Source organism: Panthera tigris, chromosome F3 (genome assembly GCF_018350195.1).
Source record: "Panthera tigris isolate Pti1 chromosome F3, P.tigris_Pti1_mat1.1, whole genome shotgun sequence".
NCBI classification, from domain to species: domain Eukaryota; kingdom Metazoa; phylum Chordata; class Mammalia; order Carnivora; family Felidae; genus Panthera; species Panthera tigris.
Genome location: NC_056678.1, coordinates 14,228,308 through 14,247,505, shown reverse-complemented (window position 1 = coordinate 14,247,505; position 19,198 = coordinate 14,228,308). Strand labels below are relative to the sequence as shown.

The following is a 19,198-nucleotide window of genomic DNA, read 5'->3' as shown; positions in this document are numbered from 1 at the left end:
GGAGTCTGCTTAAAAAAATTAAGTGTTAATGACATGCATATTTCAAATTTTCAAAATATTTTGATAGTATTTCAATATCTTGTGCTTCCTTTGCAGTCCTATAAATTTTACACATTTAAAAACATCTTCCTGGGGGCATGGGTGGCCCAGTCGGTTAAGCATGCAACTCTTGATTTCGGCTCAGGTCATGATCTCATGGTTCTTGAGATGGAGCTGTGCTGGGCTCTGCACTGACAGCCCAGAGTCTGCTTGGGATTCCCTCTTCTCTCTCTCTCTGCCCCTCCCCCACTCGTGCTCTCTCTTTTCTTTCAAAATTAATAAATAAACCTTAAAAATAACAAAAACATCTTCCTGAGAAGGGTTCCATAGATTTTATCAATGAGAATTGAGGTGCTTTTGCACACACACACACACACACACACTCGGTAAGAACTAGTCTAGAGCCTATCACTGACTTAGGTGCCTGATGTGCTGAGACCAGAATTAGGAGGTTCTCCCAAATACACACCCACACTTGTTGTAAAGCTCGGGGCAAGGGAGGAATTCTGCTTCCAACTGCTTTTACAGGATCGCTGCTCCCTGAAGCTGGGCGGCATGCTGCCCTCGTGTTCTGGCTGGCTGTTAGGTGTCTCTGTCACTGCCACAGGGACAGAGGGACTGTGTCTTAGGAACGGTCTGCATCCCCCGTTTCTAGCACAGTCCGTGACACAGAGCAGGTCTCAATAGAGTTTGCAGAGTAAATGGAAATACAAACTAGAAATAAATCCTTATTGAAACTGACACACAAGTAGTTCCCGTTGGATGAAGTAGGCGCGTGTGAATGCGTGGGCACAAGACAGGGTGGGGATATGGGGGAGAATATCAGAGGGATACGGGGTGCATAAAGCGAGACGTTCTTTTTTCAAAGAAATTCAAAACAGACTTCTGGAGTGTCATATTCTAAGAGTTTTGCTGGCCGTGAGAAAACAATTCCCCTGTGCATGGCCCCACCCAGCCTCACGTGGCCACCTCCCCCCTCCAGTGCAGGGGTGGCTCTCCAGTATATATAAACCTCTGTGAAGCCAAGGCGTGAACCGGCAGGGCCGCCCGTCCAGACACCTCCCAGAGGAGGAGAGCTGTCCTGGGGAAGCCTTGCCCGGTCTCTGCACATCACTGCCGCTGCAGGCCCGAGATGCCAGCCATCCAGCTGCTACTTCTGGCCTGTCTGGTATGGGGTTTAGGGGCCAGGACAGCCCAGCTCCGGAAGGCCAATGACCGGAGTGGCCGATGCCAGTACACCTTCAGTGTGGCCAGCCCCAACGAGTCCAGCTGCCCCGAGCAGGGCCAGGCCATGTCAGCCATCCAGGACCTGCAGAGAGACAGCAGTGCCCAGCGGGCAGACCTGGAGTCCACCAAAGCCCGGCTCAGCTCCCTGGAGGGCCTCGTCCACCAGCTGACCCTGGACGAGGCTGCTGGGCCCTCGGCGACCCAGGAGGGGCTGCAGAGGGAGCTGGGCGCCCTGAGAAGGGAGCGAGAACAGCTGGAAAGCCAAAACAGGGAGCTGGAGGCTTCCTACAGCAACCTCCTCCGGGACAAGTCAGCTCTGGAGGAAGAGAAGAGGCAACTGAGAGAAGAGAACGAGGATCTGGCCCGGAGGCTGGACAGCAGCAGCCAGGAGGTGGCAAGGCTGAGAAGGGGCCAGTGTCCCCAGGCCCGCGGCACCCCTCAGGATGTGCCATCAGGTTCCAGGGAAGGTAAGAATGTGGGGTGAAGGGGTCCCCGAGTCCAGAAGGTGGCATGGCTCATAGTGACCTGTTACAGGTGGCCCAGGCTTGCTCTCCCGCCCTCCCCTCTCTCCCGGAGGCTGCACGTCCAGCACGAGGCAGACGAATCCAGGGGAGCAATCAGCCTCACAGGTTACTAGTCATCTCGCTCCTGGGAGCTCTGTTCGGGTCAGCGGTCCCGAGCTCTTGTGGCTTCCGGGACAGTTCTCACAGTGACGGTAAAATGAGAAATGGGAGACCAGGTGAGACGTATATGTAGATGATCAGTAGAAGGTTCCCAACTAGGCTTTTTAGAAAACTACCCCTTCGGTGGATCTTTCTTTGGAGACTGTGATCCTGCCTCTTGTTGTTAAAATGACCTGACAATCGATTTATGAAATCATGATAGACGGTGGGGATTTTTTCATGTCCTTTCTTGGCAAAACAAAGAGGTGGTGACTCTTTGTCGGGTTCCTCAATATGTTGTCTTTGCGAATTTTCGGCCTTTTTGCCCAATCCGAGGACCTCCGCTTTTAAGTCATCAGGCAACTCCTCGAGGTGGCTCTTTCTAAGATGCTGGGCTGTTCGTCCTTGTCCCTGCTCGAAGGTGAGTCCGTGAGTGTTGGCTGCAACGGGGGGCACACTCTCCCCATTAGTTGGGAAGATAGTATTTGTGTCACTTTTTTTGAAGCTGTGCTCCCAAATATTCACTGTTGGAGAAGTTTTCCAGTCGGGAGGAAACAAGCAAGCAAATCCAGCTGTGGGACAGTTAGTGCAGACTCTTCAGAGATGTCACCATCAAGAAAGAAAGGGGACAGGTGGATTGTTCTAGATTGAAGGAGGCTAGAGAGATGCGGTGGCCAAATGCAGTGCCTGGCTCTGGACTGGCTCCTACATCCGGGGTAAAAAAGCTACAAGGGACAGGCTTGGAATCACTGATGATATTTGAATATCGGCTGCTTCTACGGTCATGCTATTGATGACTGCTCAGTTTCTTGGGCGAGAGATGGTGTGGTGGTTAGGGAGAGTATCTTCCGAACGTACATACTCGAGTCCTTAGGGGGAAGGTGTCAGAATGGTTGCAATTTCCTTTCAGGCGGCTCAGCAAAGACTGTAAATATGAAAAGAGTGACAGAAAGAAAGGTAAAAAAATGCACCAAAGTTTTCACAACTGGTGACTCTCTGTGAACAGCACGTGGTGAGGAGGGGGGGACTTATTGTACTATTCTTTCAACTTTTCCAAAGGCTTGGAGATCATCAGAATAAAACAATGGGAAATTATTTTCTAAAAAGGCTTTCTACATAAAAGGCAAAGTCTGCAAATAAGCGAGACTGACAAACATCAAAGCCTGTATGTGACCTTGGGCAAGTTCTTTACCCTCTGGACCTTGACTTCTTACCCCTTACGTGCTAATGAGATTGTCTACCGTGAAGGATGTTTGTGGGGCTCACGAAATAACTCTAAGGTGGAAAGGATTTTTAAAGACCCCGTATTGCTGTAGTTGGAAGAGATTTGATGCTAAATTTTACAACAAAAGAAAATGAGGCCCGAAGGGCCCCGGGTTGCTCGGTGATCAGTGGTCGCACTAAAACTTGAGTCTTTGAGCACAAATAAAAGAATTAGTATTAATAGGAACATTATGAAGATTATTTATTTCAGACTGTTCAGTGAATGGAGTCACATTCTCAACAAAAACCCGTGTGTGTGTGTGTGTGTGTGTGTGTGTGTGTGTGTGTGTGTGTGTGTGGAAACAGAGGCAAATAAACAGCCTTTTATTGTCCTGTGGGGTCATTTAACAAGCCTTGGGGAATTTATGAGATGTGTTCTCTAATTTTACATTTCTTTTTGTTCTTTCCAGCTACTCTACTTTTGAAATAAGGACAACAGCCCATTAGAGTGAACTCCAAACTTGGAAACTCTTTTTAGCCATGGGCTTTTTTTTCATGAGCAGGAAATTACATTAGCACAAGAACGTAAAGCTGCAAAGGTGGCCTGGAAAGCATCTGATCCACTGGCTCATTTGTGCAGATGTGGAAACTGAGGCCCAGAGCTGGTCCATGGCCACCTAGCCAGCTAAAGGCAGAGCCAAAACTCAAATTCAGTTCCTCCCCTTCCTGAGGTCCAGCGGCCCTTCGGGGACCCTGAGGTGACCCCTGGTTTATAGAACCTAATGGCAAAAAACAGGAAGTGTGCATTTAAACATCAGGGAAAGAAATGTTTGGAACCAAAGATAGGCTTCGAGGTCTTAAATCTGAGGGTAAAGAAAGGGCTTTCTGGGCAGCTGGGGGTTAAGTGTGGCTGTGCTCGATGCAGGGGCGGCAAGAACTGAGGGCGAGGGCAGGGGAGGCTGTGGGAGCCCAGCCCAGGGAGGCCACAGAAGGTGGACTTTTTCTTCGTCTGCCATTCAGACTGTCACCACCGCTGTCTTTATGGTGTAATTGTTACATAGAAAAAAGATCTTCTTAGAATCACAGAAACCCCTTGTTCGTGTGTGTGTGTGTGTGTGTGTGTGTGTGTGTGTGTGTGTGTGTGCGTGCGTGAGAGAGTTGAGATAGTATATATACAACTTTGTCGTAATAATTTTGCAGCAAAGTGTCTGGAAACCTATTAAATAAGCCCCAAGAGAAAAACACAGATTACCACAAGATCTCTCAGAGTCAGTTAGCAGTGTCCCAAGAGAAGCCAACTTTTCCCTTTACTTTGTGTCTGCTTCAGTCTGTACTTCCCAGAGAGAAGCCTGGGGTGGGGGCTTTTATGCAGTGATTTACGTGGGTCTAATCCCAGGGAGTTCAGGAATCAGGGGCAGGGGAGACTGAGTCAGAGAAGGAAAGCGAGCACGTAAGGAGGGAGGGGGCATTCCCCAGTGGGTCCCCACAGTGGGTGGTGGAGTCTTGACCCCACCAAGCCCTGCCGGGGAGCTGTGTAGAATGAGGGCACCCGGGTGGTTCAGTCAGTTGAGTGTCCGACTTCAGCTCAGGTCATGATCTCACAGTTCGTGAGTTCAAGCCCCGCGTTGGGCTCCGTGCGGGCAGCGAAACTCCTGCTTAGGTTGGGATTCTCTCTCTCCCCGTCTCTCTCTTTCCCTCCCCACTTGTGCTCTCTCTCAAAAATGAATAAACATTTTAAACAAAGAAAAAAAGAATGCAGCCGAGGGAGGGAGCATTCATTCGTGGATCCCGCTCCCATGATGCACAGATGTGGGCACCAGACTGGCTCTTGTGGAGTCAGAGAAGCTGGGGCAGGGCAGCGGAGGCCAGGTCCCGGCAGATGACACCTGCACACGACAGGTTGCCACGGCAATGGCTGGGAAAAGGTGGGCAGGACATGGAGAAGGAGCACCAGAGGTGTTCAAGGCAAGGGCTGCAGATAGCAATCCCCTGTGGGGGTGACCACGCAGATGAGAGGTAGCGGGCAGAAGCAGGCAGCACGCTGAGCGCAGTAAACGCGTCGTGACGAAGGGCTTCTTGTGCTCCTGCTGCCCTACTGTTTTAAAACGCCGTTTAATGATTATAACGTTTACCCGTACATAATATTTTGGCATGCACATTGATCCCAGAGACAGTACGTGTTGGCGTAACACCCGGGACATTAGTCTGCTGGCTAATCTTCGCTTTCCTGGGAGTTTCTGGCTTAAGCTCCCTAGAATGTGTCTGCAAAGCAGAGGTAAGGGACAAAGGGCAGAGCATGCAGAAAGTTTCCAGAATTTTGCAATAAGCATGAACTTTTCAACCATGGAAGGACTGAATCTTAAGAGAAACAAACAAATAAAAGCCCTAAAAATTTTTTAGCTATTGGATACAATACAGTCCTTAATATTTTCATAACCTCTTTTTGTTTTCTCCCCACGTTCAGAAGGAAATATGAGCGATTTTTCAACATTCCAGAGAAATTTTGATTTTGACACATTTTTATCGAGGACATTTTGTTTATAGTTTGAACTAAGAATACGGAGGCTCAGAGAGGTCGAGTAACTTGCCCAAAGTCACACAGCAGGGACATGGCAAGCCCGAACTAGGAAGCTACGACTCGGGCCCAGTCCCGGCTCCTTCACACAGCTGCTTCCCAGCCTTTGCCCCGCCACCCCCCCCCCCCGACCCCATGCATCCTCTCCCACAGGCCTCAGTCCTCATGCCAGACGGCTCTGCCCTGGGAGCTCACCATTGCCAGATGCTCCTGGCTGAAACAAGCAGGAAGCAGCCAGCTGACTTGTCAGCCTACCATCTCACCTGCCAACCGAGAAAGGGCCTTGCTGTCGTTCTGGAAGCCATTCCCTGACTTAATGCTTCACTGTGGTTCTCGTTTACTGCTAAGAAAGCAAGTGAGGTGTGGTTCTGGCAAAGAGGGAGGAGAGGCGTGGGGATGGGGCAGATAGATGGGGGGGGGGGTAAGGGGGGGTAAGGGGGACGGAGGAAGAAAAGGGCCCTCTACTCAGAGCTGTGAGGCCCTCGGGGGGACCAGGAAAAGAACTCAGCAGCAGCCACACACTGGGGCCACCTCTTCTTTGGCAGCCGGCCAGAAGCCTGGGCTCCCTAGAGTATGCCACCTGGGAGCTGTGCGTGCCACCCACTGGCATCTGAGCTCGGGTCCAGGAGTGAGTCACTCCCCCCAGTTCTGAGCAGCTTGTCTGAAGCTGCTGGAAAAGTCTCAGGTACGGGTCTGCATCCAGTCAGGGCATAGACTCCACGCTGCGGGTTACGTCATGGCCTTTTAGTTTTTATTTTATTTTTTAATTTTTATTTTATTTTTATATGCTTGAGAGAGAGAGACAGAGAGAGAGACAGAGAGAATTAGTGGGGGAAGGGCAGAAGGAGGGAGAGAATCCCAAGCAAGCCCCATGCTCAGCTCAGCTGGAACCCGACTGGCGACTGAAACTCACCGCCGTGAGATCATGCCCTGAGCTGAAATCAAGAGTCAGATGCTTAACCAACTGAGCCCCCACAGGCGCCCCAGGGCCTCTTTTTTTTTTTTAATGTTTATTTTTGAGAGAGAGAGACAGAGTGTGAGGGGGAGGGGCAGAGAGAGAAGGAGACACAGAATCCGAAGCAGGCTCCGGGCTCTGAGCTGTCAGCACAGAGCCCGATGCAGGGCTCGAACCCATGAGCCATGAGATCATGACATGAGCAAAAGCCCAACATTTAACTGGCTGCGTCATCTAGGCATCCCCGCGAGGGCCTCTTAATAGAAAGAATCAGGTAGAATGAAAGCACAATATGAGCTGAATAAGTAAGCTCTACCTGGCACCCTCGGGCTGAGGGAAGGTCCCAGAGGAAGGACAAACTTGGACCGGGTCAGGCCTCACAGAGGAAGGTGAGGGCCAGCCCATCGGATAGCAGAGAAGCTGGCCACTTTGTCCAGGCTGGAGCCGAATGGCCGGCTCCGGAGGGTGACCGTGATGTGGGACAGTGGGGTCAGGGACGGCTGCGGAGCCGGCTGGGGGCCTGTAGAGGAGGCCGGCAGAGCACGGGGGGCCTCTGCAGGGACTCTGGGTTCTGTGTTGACAGGGCTGTGGAAAGGTCATGGTCGGGCCGAGGCTGCAGGGTCGCAGAGGAACCGAGTCTTGGCTGGGGCAGGACTCCACCAGATGTCCTCACCCTCACAGGGCCAACCCAGCCTCCCTCCACACCCCCCCAACTTCCTTCCACAATCTCCCCCCAGCGCCCTCTACTGAGGAAGCCTGACATCGTGCTCACTTGAAAGGAGAAATGCCTCATTTTTCAGAAAGCATATATGGAAGTGTGCATTTGGCACCGAGGGGCCATCAATTTATAACCGACCAACCTCCCCACCGCAGGGAGGAAAGGTTCACAATTGCCATGGCCTTGACAGACCCGGGTTCAAATCCTAGTCCCACCACTAACCAGCTGTATGGCCTCGGGCAAGTTACTTAACCTCCCTGTGCCTCAGTTTCCTTTCCTGCAAAACGAAGAGAGTATCGTCCGCATCAGGACTGTTATGTGGAAGAGAGGCAATGACAGCGAGCTCCTAGCACAGTCCCTGGCTCGCAGGAGGCACGTAATAAGTGGTGGCAATAATTACATGAGGTGCGGACTGCAGCCCTAAAGCCTTCTTCCATTTTTTTTTTAAAGCTGTGAAAGTATCAGATCACATAAAGAATTTATATGAAACTGCTTCAAAAGGTGGAAAGAGCTATAAATACCTGTTAATCATCCCTTTCCCCAAAGCATCTGTTTTCAGTATTTCGGGGCCAGTATGTCAGCTGTCTTGGGGCAAGTCTCCTGGGAGAATGCCTGTTCGGGTTTGTTTCCCCCACTTTCTCCCCTCTGTGGGTAAAGAGGGCCTTTCTCTTAATTTTCTTCTCATTGATCTGCAGGCGTGTCCCTTTCCTTTTCTCGGCCTGTGTCTATTTCTCAGTAAGTCGCTACGCCCCGTGATCACCCCGGTCACGTTCACAGGATAAGGCACTGGGCACCAGATGCACAGAGGAAGGGGCCGGCACAGGGGCCGCGTGGCTCACAGTGGCCCTAGTATGGCAACCGTGGGTCCTGGAGCCGAAAGGTGGGGACCTGCGGTGGGGCAAGGGAACTCTCTAGAAGTTTTGTACAGCTGCCACTGCAGTATTTGTCTCTCACCTCACACTGCCTACACTCGCTCCGGTGTTCTGAGAATGAATGGAAACAAAAGAAGTTTGGAATTGTTCTGAGGAATGGTCCGTGATGGTCCAAGGAAAGGTACAGAGGAAAAGCAAACAGCTCACCTCAGGGAGTTTGCTGATTTTGAGAAGTTGCCTCTGCTCAGCCTGAGAGGTCGGCCAGGCACGGCAGGGGCAGGGGGTGAGGGGAATGGGGGGGGGGGTGCTCCCCATAGCCAGGGGTCAAGGCTCCCTCGCTGTGTTTTAGGCCTAAGAGAGCAGGCGTGGGGGCGGGAGAGGCAGACGGAGAGCAGGGAGGCCTGTGCTCCAGGAAGAAGGAATAGTTACGAACCGCTCTGCTCTTCCCTCGAAGAGGAAGAGGTCCCTCACTCTTACCTCCTCCTGGCGGCACAGAAGAGCAGGGAACCTCAGACACCCCGCCCCTCTGCCATGTTGCCCACAGGCAGCACCAATTCCCTGGCTCAAGTGTGGGGGTCGCCAGCCCTGGACAGGAAGGAGTGGCTGGTGACAGTCCCCAAGTTGGTCTGGGAAAAATACCCGTGAGCTAGTGAATCAGCCTCTGCCCTGTCAAGGCAAGCTGGGAGTAAAGAGCAGAGGAGATTCTTCACCTCTGTAGATCTTCAGGCAGACAGAAGGAGATTCAGGGAACCAAATTCATTTCCTAGGACGCTCGCGGAGACATTTGTATCGTCCAAGGGGACCTTGTTCCCAAAGCAGCGTGGAGTGAACCCATGTGACTCCTCAGCCAGCCCATGAATTCCTCAAGGCCATGGACAAGTGTATCTCATTCACCCTGTATCTCCACAACCGGCACAACCTTACAGTGTAGGTGTCCCGGAGGGGCTGGCTATTTAGATGGATGGGCAGCTCCCCGAGACTGGGGACACTGAAGACCTGCCATGTCCTTGGGGGTGTCCCCACTCGCCCCTGGAGTTTGGGCTGCATAGCTAGGATGCCCTCAGTTGGCCACACATTTTGGCTGAAGGCTCTCAAGTGCTCACACAGCCCACTCTGGACTGGGGGACACCCAAGCAGGAGGATGCAGGCCCTCAGGACAGTCACAGGCCTGCAGAGAGCAGGGCAGGCGGCAGCCAGAGGGGGGCCACGGCTCAGCTACACAGCCCCTCACAAGCCTGAGAGCTTTTTTTTTTTTAAAGTTTGTTCTTTTATTATGCATGTGCACGCGCCTGAGTTGGGGAGGGGCAAAGAGAGAGGGAGAGAGAGAATCCCAAACAGGCTCTGAGCTGTCAGCACGGAGCCCGATGAGAGGCTGGAACTCACAAACCATGAGATCATGACCTGAGCCGAAATCAAGAGTCGGATGCCCAACCGACCGAGCTCCCCAGGCGCCCCAAGCCTGAGAGCTTCTAGGCTGGATAGGAAGTGTTCCTCACCGCCTTCTGGTACTGTCGTTCACAGAAGAATATGTGGCTGAAGACTGATGAAATGTGGCAGAGCCAGAAGGGTTAAGCATTCCATTGTAATCTGTGCCTGAAAGGCAACTTGAGCTAACAAGTGACAGAAGACAGAATGTCTGCCTGACCTTCTCCGCTATGCAGGAGCCCAGCCCCAGTCACCACACTGACTGCCCTCGGGGCCAGTGGCGTGGGAGCCCCGAGTGGGGCGGTCACCCCGGGGGCCGAGAACTGACTCAGATGGCCAGCAAGAGAACAGGCCACTATTCTAAGCATTTTATTCTGATGCTCTGATGTCTGGGCCTCGCAGATTAGCCAATTCCTAGAGACAGCATTTGACCCACCTGCCAGCTCGCTTCTCACGCGCAAGCCCACCCACCCAGCGTCCGTGCCCCACCCGGCCTCTATCACAGTCAAGGGCAACGTCCGCCTGCCCTCATCTCCTCCTAGCCCGGTACCAGACAACCAGGGACAACCCCTATGCCCCAGGCCTGCTGAAATTATTCACACCAGCCAATCCTAAGCCTGTTTACCTGGCCTGGCTCATTCCTTCCCTCAGGAAAAAACAGTAAAGGCTCCTGCCCATGTTCCCCTCCCTCCTGAGTGACCCCTGGCGCTTCCCCCTGTGGGCCTTAGGGTGTGGGTGTGCCTTCCCACTTGGGATCAGTGCCTTCCCCTTGGGATCAGTGTCTTTTCATCAGCAATCAGCTCCTGATCTGCTGGCCTCACCAGATGTACCTGCGGTGGCTGCTGCTTTTTTGTCCCCCAGGGACTCCTGTATAACACTGACCCTAAGGCAGAGTACCAGTGTGTGACACGGTGTGGTAACTTTAGGTCTCACCAGTGTCTCCCACACACACCCCTTCCCTTCTCTATGCACAACCCCCGCCCCCGCCCACAAATTCCTATAGGAGCCCTGCATACTTTCTCCTGGTCCAAAACTGGTCTCAGAAAGGGTTCGGACAGCATATTTCAATCGGCCATGTAGAGCTGAATGTATTACTTCTTATAGGAACATTTGCATCATGACCAGGAAGAACCTTATGTCATGCAGGGAGTTGTTAATTGTTGAATTTCAGGCATCCCAGAAAATGCTAAGGGCCTTCTGAATATCCCGGAATCACACTTCACCTGCTAATAAATTAGACCCACTAGTGGGAATTATTTTAATGGGCACGAGCTTACTTTATTTTGAATACCCTACTCTGTGCTAGGCATGTCGCTATGCAATGTATTATTTGTGAGCTTTTTATCATGGAAATCTTCCACACATTCATAACAGTAGAGAGAACATGAACCCCAGTTCTGACAGCTGTCCGATGAGTCTTTTTTTTTGTTTAATGTTTGTTTGTGAGAGAGAGAGTGTGAGCAGGGGAGGGGCAGAGAGAGAGGGAGACACAGAATCCGAAGCAGGCTCCAGGCTCTGAGCTGTCAGCACAGAGCCTGAGGTCGGGCTCCATCTCATGAACTGTGAGATCATGACCTGAGCTGAAGTCGGACGCTCAACCGACTGAGCCACCCGGGTGCCCCAGAGGGAGAGAGAATCTTAAGCAGCCTCCATGTTCAGTGTGGAGCCGACTCGGGGCTTGATCCCATGACCCCGGCTGGGGTCATGACCTGAGCCGAAATCAAGAGTGGGATACATAACTGACTGAGCCACCCAAGCGTCCCTTGTTATCTCTTTTTAAAGTTTTATTTATTTAATTAATCTTTACACCCAGCATGGGGCTCAAACTCATGACCCCGGATCAAGAGTCACAGGCCCTCTGACTGAGCTAGCCAGGCACCCCTATGTATCTATTATTTTTATTTTTATTTTTTTTAACGTTTTTATTTATTTTTGAGACAGAGAGAGACACAGCATGAACGGGGGAGGGGCAGAGAGAGAGGGAAACACAGAATCGGAAGCAGGCTCCAGGCTCTGAGCCATCAGCCCAGAGCCCGATGCGGGGCTCGAACTCGCAGACCGCAAGATCGTGACCTGAGCTGAAGTCGGACGCTTAACCGACTGAGCCACCCAGGCGCCCCTGTATCTATTATCTTAAAACAAATCCCAAACATCATCTTATCTCTGGAAGCCTATTTAAATACCATCCTCAACATAGTCATTGGGCCATTCTTCCTCATAGTACGAGTTTGTCTCTTTCTTTTAATATAGTTTCTAAATGGAACGTGGAGACCGTCAACTTCCAGGAACTGAAGTCAGAGTTAACTGAGGTTCCTGCTTCCCGAATCCTGAAGGAGAGTCCATCTGGCCATCCCAGGAGTGAAGAGGGAGACCCTGGTATAAAATTAAATTTCTTCCCTTTTGTACACACGTGGTCTTGATCCGTGACTAGCTCTGTGCTCAGAGTTGGTCAGCCCACTTTGGGGGGAGGGCAGGTCATCAATGAGTCCGGGCAGAGAGGAGGGAGGGGGGAGAGGAAGAGCCCCTCTCTGCCAGCTTTCCAGGGCATGCCGGCAGGCGTCCGCCTTTCCCTAGCAAATCCTTACATCTCATCACCCACGTGGGGGGTGGTGGGCTCAGCTGGGCTGCAGAGGGTGGAGGCTTAGGGAGGGGTGAGGGGTGGTGGGAAGAGGAGAGATATGTTTATTTCACCCACTTGATTGCCACATAGAATTATTTTATTTAAAAATAATTTTTTTAATGTTTATTTTTGAGAGAGACAGACAGAACATGAGCGGGGGAGGGGCAGAGAGAGAGACAGGGAGACACAGAATCCCAAGCAGGCTCCAGGCTCCGAGCCGTCAGCACAGAGCCCGACGCGGGGCTCGAACTCACAGACCGCGAGATCATGACCTGAGCTGAAGTCGGACGCTTAACCGCTTAACCGACTGGCTCTGTTACTAAAGGTATCTTTTCTGAACTTTGGGTCCTGAGGTATTGCCCCCTCTCCCAAGTGGTTCCCTGAAAGCCTGACTTTAAGGCAAACACTGTGGTTTTCAGAAACTGTGACTATCCGTGTCATGGACAATTATTCCAAGCAGAAGAGCATGTATGGTGGTGGGAAGTTTTGAAATACCCAGAGTAGGGTTCCCTGAGACATGAGCAGCAGAGACTTCCCATTTTCTAGAAGGACTTTGAGAAAAGCACAGAGATCCGTTGCATTTATTTCCACTGAATCTAACTTTTCAACCATTTCTTCACTACATTTAAAAAATTATGTTCAGGTTTTATTGTATTTAAATGGTGCCTAAACTATGTGGTCCATTGGTTAGGGCTTGAAGAACTTCATTTTATAGAGTTTATTATAAGGACTTGATTTTTGTTTCTTTTTTTTTTTTTTTAATTAAAAAAATTTGGGGGGGGGAATGTTTGTTTATTTTTGAAGGAGAGAGAGAGCGTGAGCAGGGGAGGAGCAGAGAGAAAGGGAGATACAGAATCCGAAGCAGGATCCAGGATCTGAGCTGTCAGCACAGAGCCTGACGTGGGGTCGAACTCACGAACTGTGAGATCATGACATGGACTGAAGTCAGACGCTTAACCGACTGAGCCACCCAGGAGCCCCTTGTTTCATTTTTCAAAATGAAGCAAATTAGACAGGAAAGTCATAAACAGTAGTATGATGAATACCCGTGAGTTCCCACCCGGCTTAAATCAAATATTAGAAACACAGTTTGAAGCCCTCGGTACAGCCTTCATCTTTACAACTGACAGTGAGTAGGAGAAGTTCAATCCGTACGACATACTGAGCACATAATATTCACTGGGCATTTACTCTATACCAAGCACCTAACACGTATAATTACATTTAAAGTTTACAACATCTCCACTACCCAAAACACTATACCCCTTTACAAATGAGAAAGCCGAGGTTGAGGGGGCTGAGGGACTTGAAAGTCACACAGCCAGCAGATAGCAGAGCCTGACTTTAAAAGTTTTTAATTTATTATTTATTTCTGAGAAAGAGAGAGTGCAAGCCGGAGAGGGGCAGAGAGAGAGAGAGAGAGAGAGAGAGAGAGAGAGAGAGAGAGAGAGAGAGAATATCCCAAGCAGGCTCCATGATGTCAGCGCAGATCCCGACCTGGGGCTCGAACTCACAAAACCGTGAGATCATGACCTGAGGCGAAATCGAAAGTCGGATGCCTACCTGGCGGAGCCACCCAGGTGCCCTGGCGGAGCCTGAGTTCAAACCCAGATGCTCTGTCTCCGGCCTTCTGGCTTTTACCACTTCCACGTGGTGGAAAGGTGGTGGAAAGGTGTTTTATGCGTCGGTTTGCCTTTCATTCACCAGGATGCGGAGAACTGGTTTGGGTAGGGGAGCCGCTCACCCTGAGAAGAGCTGAGACAATCACGGGCAAGTACGGCGTGTGGATGAGAGACCCGAAGCCCGCCTACCCCTACACCCAGGAGACCACGTGGCGAATCGACACCGTGGGCACGGACATCCGCCAGGTGTTCGAGTATGACCTCAGCAGCCAGTTCCTGCAGGGCTACCCTTCCAAGGTTCATGTGCTGCCCAGGCCGCTGGAAAGCACGGGGGCCGTGGTGTACCGGGGGAGCCTCTACTTCCAGGAGGCCGAGTCCAGAACCGTGATCAGATATGAGCTCAACACCGAGACAGTGAAGGCTGAGAAGGAAATCCCCGGGGCGGGCTACCACGGGCAGTTCCCCTATTCTTGGGGCGGCTACACGGACATTGACCTGGCTGTGGACGAGACGGGCCTCTGGGTCATCTACAGCACCCAGGAGGCCAAAGGCGCCATCGTCCTCTCCAAACTGAACCCGGAGAGTCTGGAACTTGAACAAACCTGGGAGACTAACATCCGAAAGCAGTCAGTGGCCAATGCCTTCATCATCTGCGGCCGCTTGTACACCGTCAGCAGCTACTCGTCACCCGATGCCACCATCAACTTTGCGTATGACACGGGCACAGGGCGCAGCAGGGCCCTGACCGTCCCCTTCAAGAACCGCTACAAGTACAGCAGCATGGTGGACTACAATCCCCTGGAGAAGAAGCTCTTTGCCTGGGACAACTTCAACATGGTCACCTATGACCTCAGGCTCTCCGAGATGTGAAAAGCCCCTCCTACCGGGAGGTGATGCGGAGGGCTCCTGAGGGGAGAGCCAGCCAGCCGAAGCCCACGCGGCTCTTCTCTGCTTTCTGAGCTTTCATTACTAATCCAGAAGAATGCGCTTCGTCGCCACGTCTGTGTGGAATTAGCCACCGGGGGGTTTAGACGGTTTCACAATACATATACTTTTCTTCTGCCAGGTTTCACAGGGCTGTTGACCCAAAACGGTTCAAGTTTGGTGGTGATTTGGGGCCAAGGCTCTAACGCATAGTCGTCTCATCGTGAAAACTACAAGGCTTTCTGTAAAAGGCCCTCCCTGGCTAAAAGAGGAGAGTCTGGGCAGAACAGCTCGCCCCGTTGTGGCATCCAGGGTCATTCCCCGCACGTCGCACGGTTACCATTAGCCACGACACAAAGCGGCACTTCTAGAGGAGGGACAGCTCCTGCAACCTGTGCCGAACATATGCATAGTCGGCTTCTAACGCTTCACGCGGGGTCCAGTGGGTGTCACATAACCTTTGCCCTGGGAAATAAAGTGATCTTACACACCATCCACCCTGAACTTTGTGGGATACTTTGCTTAGGAGGAGAGTACGGATTCCAACCATCAGATAATTCCTTTGGGTTGGGAGCTGTGATTGCCGGATGCTAAGGGTGTAGGTGTGCGTGTGTGTGTGCGCGTGCCTGTGTGACTGAGGGGCCTGCACCTGGTTTTGAGGTGCCACCCAGGATGACACCAGGCAAACAGTGGAATTCACCCCTCCCCCCCATCCCATCTCCTGGTGCTCGTGGTCTTTCCCAAACTGTCTTTTCGTCTTTCCCCAGCTCACCCTGTCTTCACCCTGGCTCTTGTTTGCTGTCATGGGCATGGATTTCATAAACCACAGCCTCAGGGGAGCAAATCTTCTGCCACTAATTTTCAGTAACCGAACTTCATTGCCCTCTCGCGGTGCCGTCGTACCTAATGGTAGAACACCCTCTCTTGCCAAATCAGCTTGGACTCTGTCCCACTAGCAGGTCTTTAGTCAACTCGGGTTTTCCCTCTTCCTCCTCCGGCTGGCACCTGTGCTCGAGAGAGCCAGGGTGTGGGCACGGGGGCACGGAGGGAGAGGAATCCAGCCAGGGTTTCCTATCACAGCTGCTTTTAGTCATCAGCGCAGGGTCCAGAATTTGCTGCCCACACGCATGTCTCCGTATCCAGTTCCAGTCCCAGTGTCCTCCACATTCTGACGGCCAGCCCCATCACATGGCCTGCTTCTAGCCTGTTCTTGTCCCATCAGGAGCTCTCCTGCACCCCCGGAAACCCAGGGTGCTCAGGCCCTTTCTCCTAGATCGACCTCAGTTTCCCTTTTGCTCTTCTGTGGGTGCAGGGCCACTTGTCTTGGACCTTCGCCACCTACACAGGATTTACCTGGACACAAGAACAAGTCGCTCTGCCTTCTCATGCCCCAAATCGTGTGCCCCAAAGCCCTGACAGAAACGCTCTAGAATCTAAGCTCTCTTTTGCTCCCCTTTCCCCTTGCTTCCCCCAGGCTTTATGCAGCCGGCAGGGATGCGACAGTCGAGCCCTTTATTTATCTTCTCAAATACTGTTCATGAGACCAGGGCTCAGCCTTTGGATTTCCAAGAGTGCCAGCTCTTAAAAGTCAAAACCTTGACTTTATTTTTTTTTAATAAAAAAAAAATGTTTGTATAGGGGCACCTGGGTGGCTCAGTTGATTAAATGTCCAACTTTGGCTCAGATCATGGTCTCACAGTTTGTGAGTTTGAGCCCCGTGTTGGGCTCTGTGCTGACAAACCTGGAGCCTGCTTCAGATTCTGTGTCTCCCTCTCTCTCTGTCCCTCCCCTGCTCTCTTTCTCGCTCTTTCTCAAAAATAAATAAACATTAAAATTTTTAAATGTTTATTTTTGAGAGAGAGAGAGAGAGCGTGTGAGCACACACACAAACAGGGGCGGGGAGGGGTACAAAGAGTGTGCTTTGGAAAGTAAAATCAAGAATTTAACTTTTCTTCCCCTCTGAGAGTCGATCCTCATCGAGGCTATGCATGCCACGCCTGTGGAGGAACGGGTGTGATGGCTCTCCAAAGGTGTATTCGTCAGCTCAGTCCACCATAACTAAGGGCCACGGATGGAGGGGCTAAAACAGGATTTTTTCTCTCACGGTTCCGGAGGCCAGAAGTCTGAGATCAGCGCGTCAGTGGACCTTGTAGATGCTGCCTTCTCCCTGTATCTAAACACCGCCTTCCTTCTCCTCTGTGTCCTAATCTCCCCTTTTATAAGAACAACAGTCAAATTGGATAGGGTGCACCCCCAATGACCCAACTTTAACGCAGTTACCTCTGTAAAGGCCCTATCTATCTCCAAAGGTGGTCACATTCCGAGGTCCCAGTGGTTAGAGCTTTGACATATGAATTTGGTGTGGGGCACAGAATTCAGACCGTGACAACTAGATATCAGCCCTGCACCCCACTGACAGCAGCCTCTTAATGAAGAGAAAGCCCAGAAGTAGGAATGCATGAACTCATTCACCCCTCTGAGCACCTGCGGCTGCCGGGTTTTTGAGTGAAAAGCGGAATGTGAGGGGACACCTTTGGGTGGGGAGACAGGTGAGGCAAATCCTGCTTGCACAGACCTGCCCAAGACTCCTGTTCTTTCCTTCTCTCAACTCCTGCCTCTGGGATAGAAGGGGATGAACGAAGGAGGAACAGAGGGAAGAAGGAAACTCTTTCTTCACTTAGCTTCCAGGACATTAGACTCCCCCTACATCACTGACTGCTCCTTCTTGACCTTTTTTGCTAGTTCCTCCCTTTGCCCTGTATTAGTCGGGAAACAGAACCAGTGGGAGGTACAGACACTGGTAGGAAAAGAGATTTAGAATGAGAAATTGGCTCATGCCAATTGTAGAAGCTGAGAAGTCCCACGATCTGCCCACGAGCTGGAGATCCAGGACAGCTGGTGGTGTCGTTTGGTCCGGGTCCAAAGGCCTGAGAGTTGGGGGCGGGGGGTTGATGGCATAAATCCCAGTGCAGCAGGAGGGAAGACAGATATCCACACTCAAGCAGGAAGCAAAAGGGGTGAATTCCTCCTACCTCCAGCTTTTTGCTCTATTCAGGCCCTAAATGGATTGGATGACGCCCACACACACCGGGGAGGGCAGCCCACTTTACTGAGTCCGCTGAGCCAAAGGCTAATCTCGTCTGAAGATCCCCTCACATCACACCCACAAATAATGTTTAATCTGGGGACTCTTGGGTCCAGTCAAGTTGACACATAAAATTAACCAGATAGCCTCGATCTCTTAAGATTGAAGTGTGTCTGGGCTCGATTTATGGTCTCCTCATGACCTACTCATTCTTCTGGTCTCAGCTAGCGTCATGGCTCTAAATGCCGCATCTATGCTGATAACTGCCCCCCACCCCCGATTTATACCTTCAGCCCAAACCTTACCCCTAAACTCCAGATTCATATATTTATTTGCACACTTGATCTCTCCACTTAAATGTCTATTAGGCAGGGGCACCTGGCTGGCTCAGTTGGTGAAGCATGCAACTATTGATCTTGGGGTTATGAATTCAAGCCTCGCCTTGGGTGTAGAGATTACTTAAAACCTCTTGGGTGTAGAGATTAAAAATAAAATCTTAAAAAAATTATCTATTAGGCATATCGAATCAGCAAAATTTGAATTTCTAAGTTCCCCTACCCCACCCCTCTCAGTCCTGCCGAATCTGTTCTTCTAGGAGCCGGTGGAAATTCCATTCCTCCAAAATTGCTCAGGCCAAAACTCTTGGAGTCATCCTTCACTCGTCGCTCCCAAAACCCCACATCAAATCCATCAGAAACTTTTGTCGGTTCCATCTTCAAATATGTAACTGTAGAATCGGACCGCATTTCTCACCACGCCAACTGCTAATTGTCCAGATTCCCATTGCCTTTTTCCTGAATGGCTACACAGCCTCTGAGGTGATTCTGTTCCTTCCTCCCAGACAGCCTTCTCACAAAGCAGCCAGAATGACCCCATTAAACCATTAGGCAGATCGTGCCTCCTTCCATGGCCTCCAGACCTCCATGGCCGTCAAGCCTTCCATGGCCTCCCAGCTCAAAGTCAAAGTCAGAGTCCTTACAAAGTCCCCCATGATCTCTCCCACCACTGTGACTTCACCTTTTACGAATGTCCCCAATTCACTCTACTCCAGCCAGGCTGCCCTGGCCTGATTGCCCTCCCCGGAATACTCTAGGCACACACTCTGACTTTGAGGCCCCTGCATGCCCTCTGCCTAGATGTCTGCACGCCTAACTTCCTCATAGGCTTCAAGTCTTTACTCAACTGAACCTTCCTACGGAGGCCAAACCAGATCTCCTATTTAAAACTACAACTTACCAGCTGTTTCCTCTGCTACTTCCAATCCTCCTGAC

The 19,198-nt window shown here is 51.3% G+C and overlaps 1 protein-coding gene across 1 annotated transcript; it reads left to right on the top strand.

Moving 5' to 3' along the window:
- The first annotated feature begins 1,089 nt into the window (after positions 1-1,089).
- On the top strand, positions 1,090-15,592 carry MYOC (myocilin). The gene is made up of 3 exons (XM_007088729.2): positions 1,090-1,733; positions 11,927-12,052; positions 14,004-15,592. Exons 1-3 carry the CDS (start codon positions 1,172-1,174, stop codon positions 14,786-14,788), a joined length of 1,473 nt encoding a protein of 490 aa, XP_007088791.2. The 5' UTR covers positions 1,090-1,171; the 3' UTR covers positions 14,789-15,592.
- Positions 15,593-19,198: the final 3,606 nt, after the last annotated feature.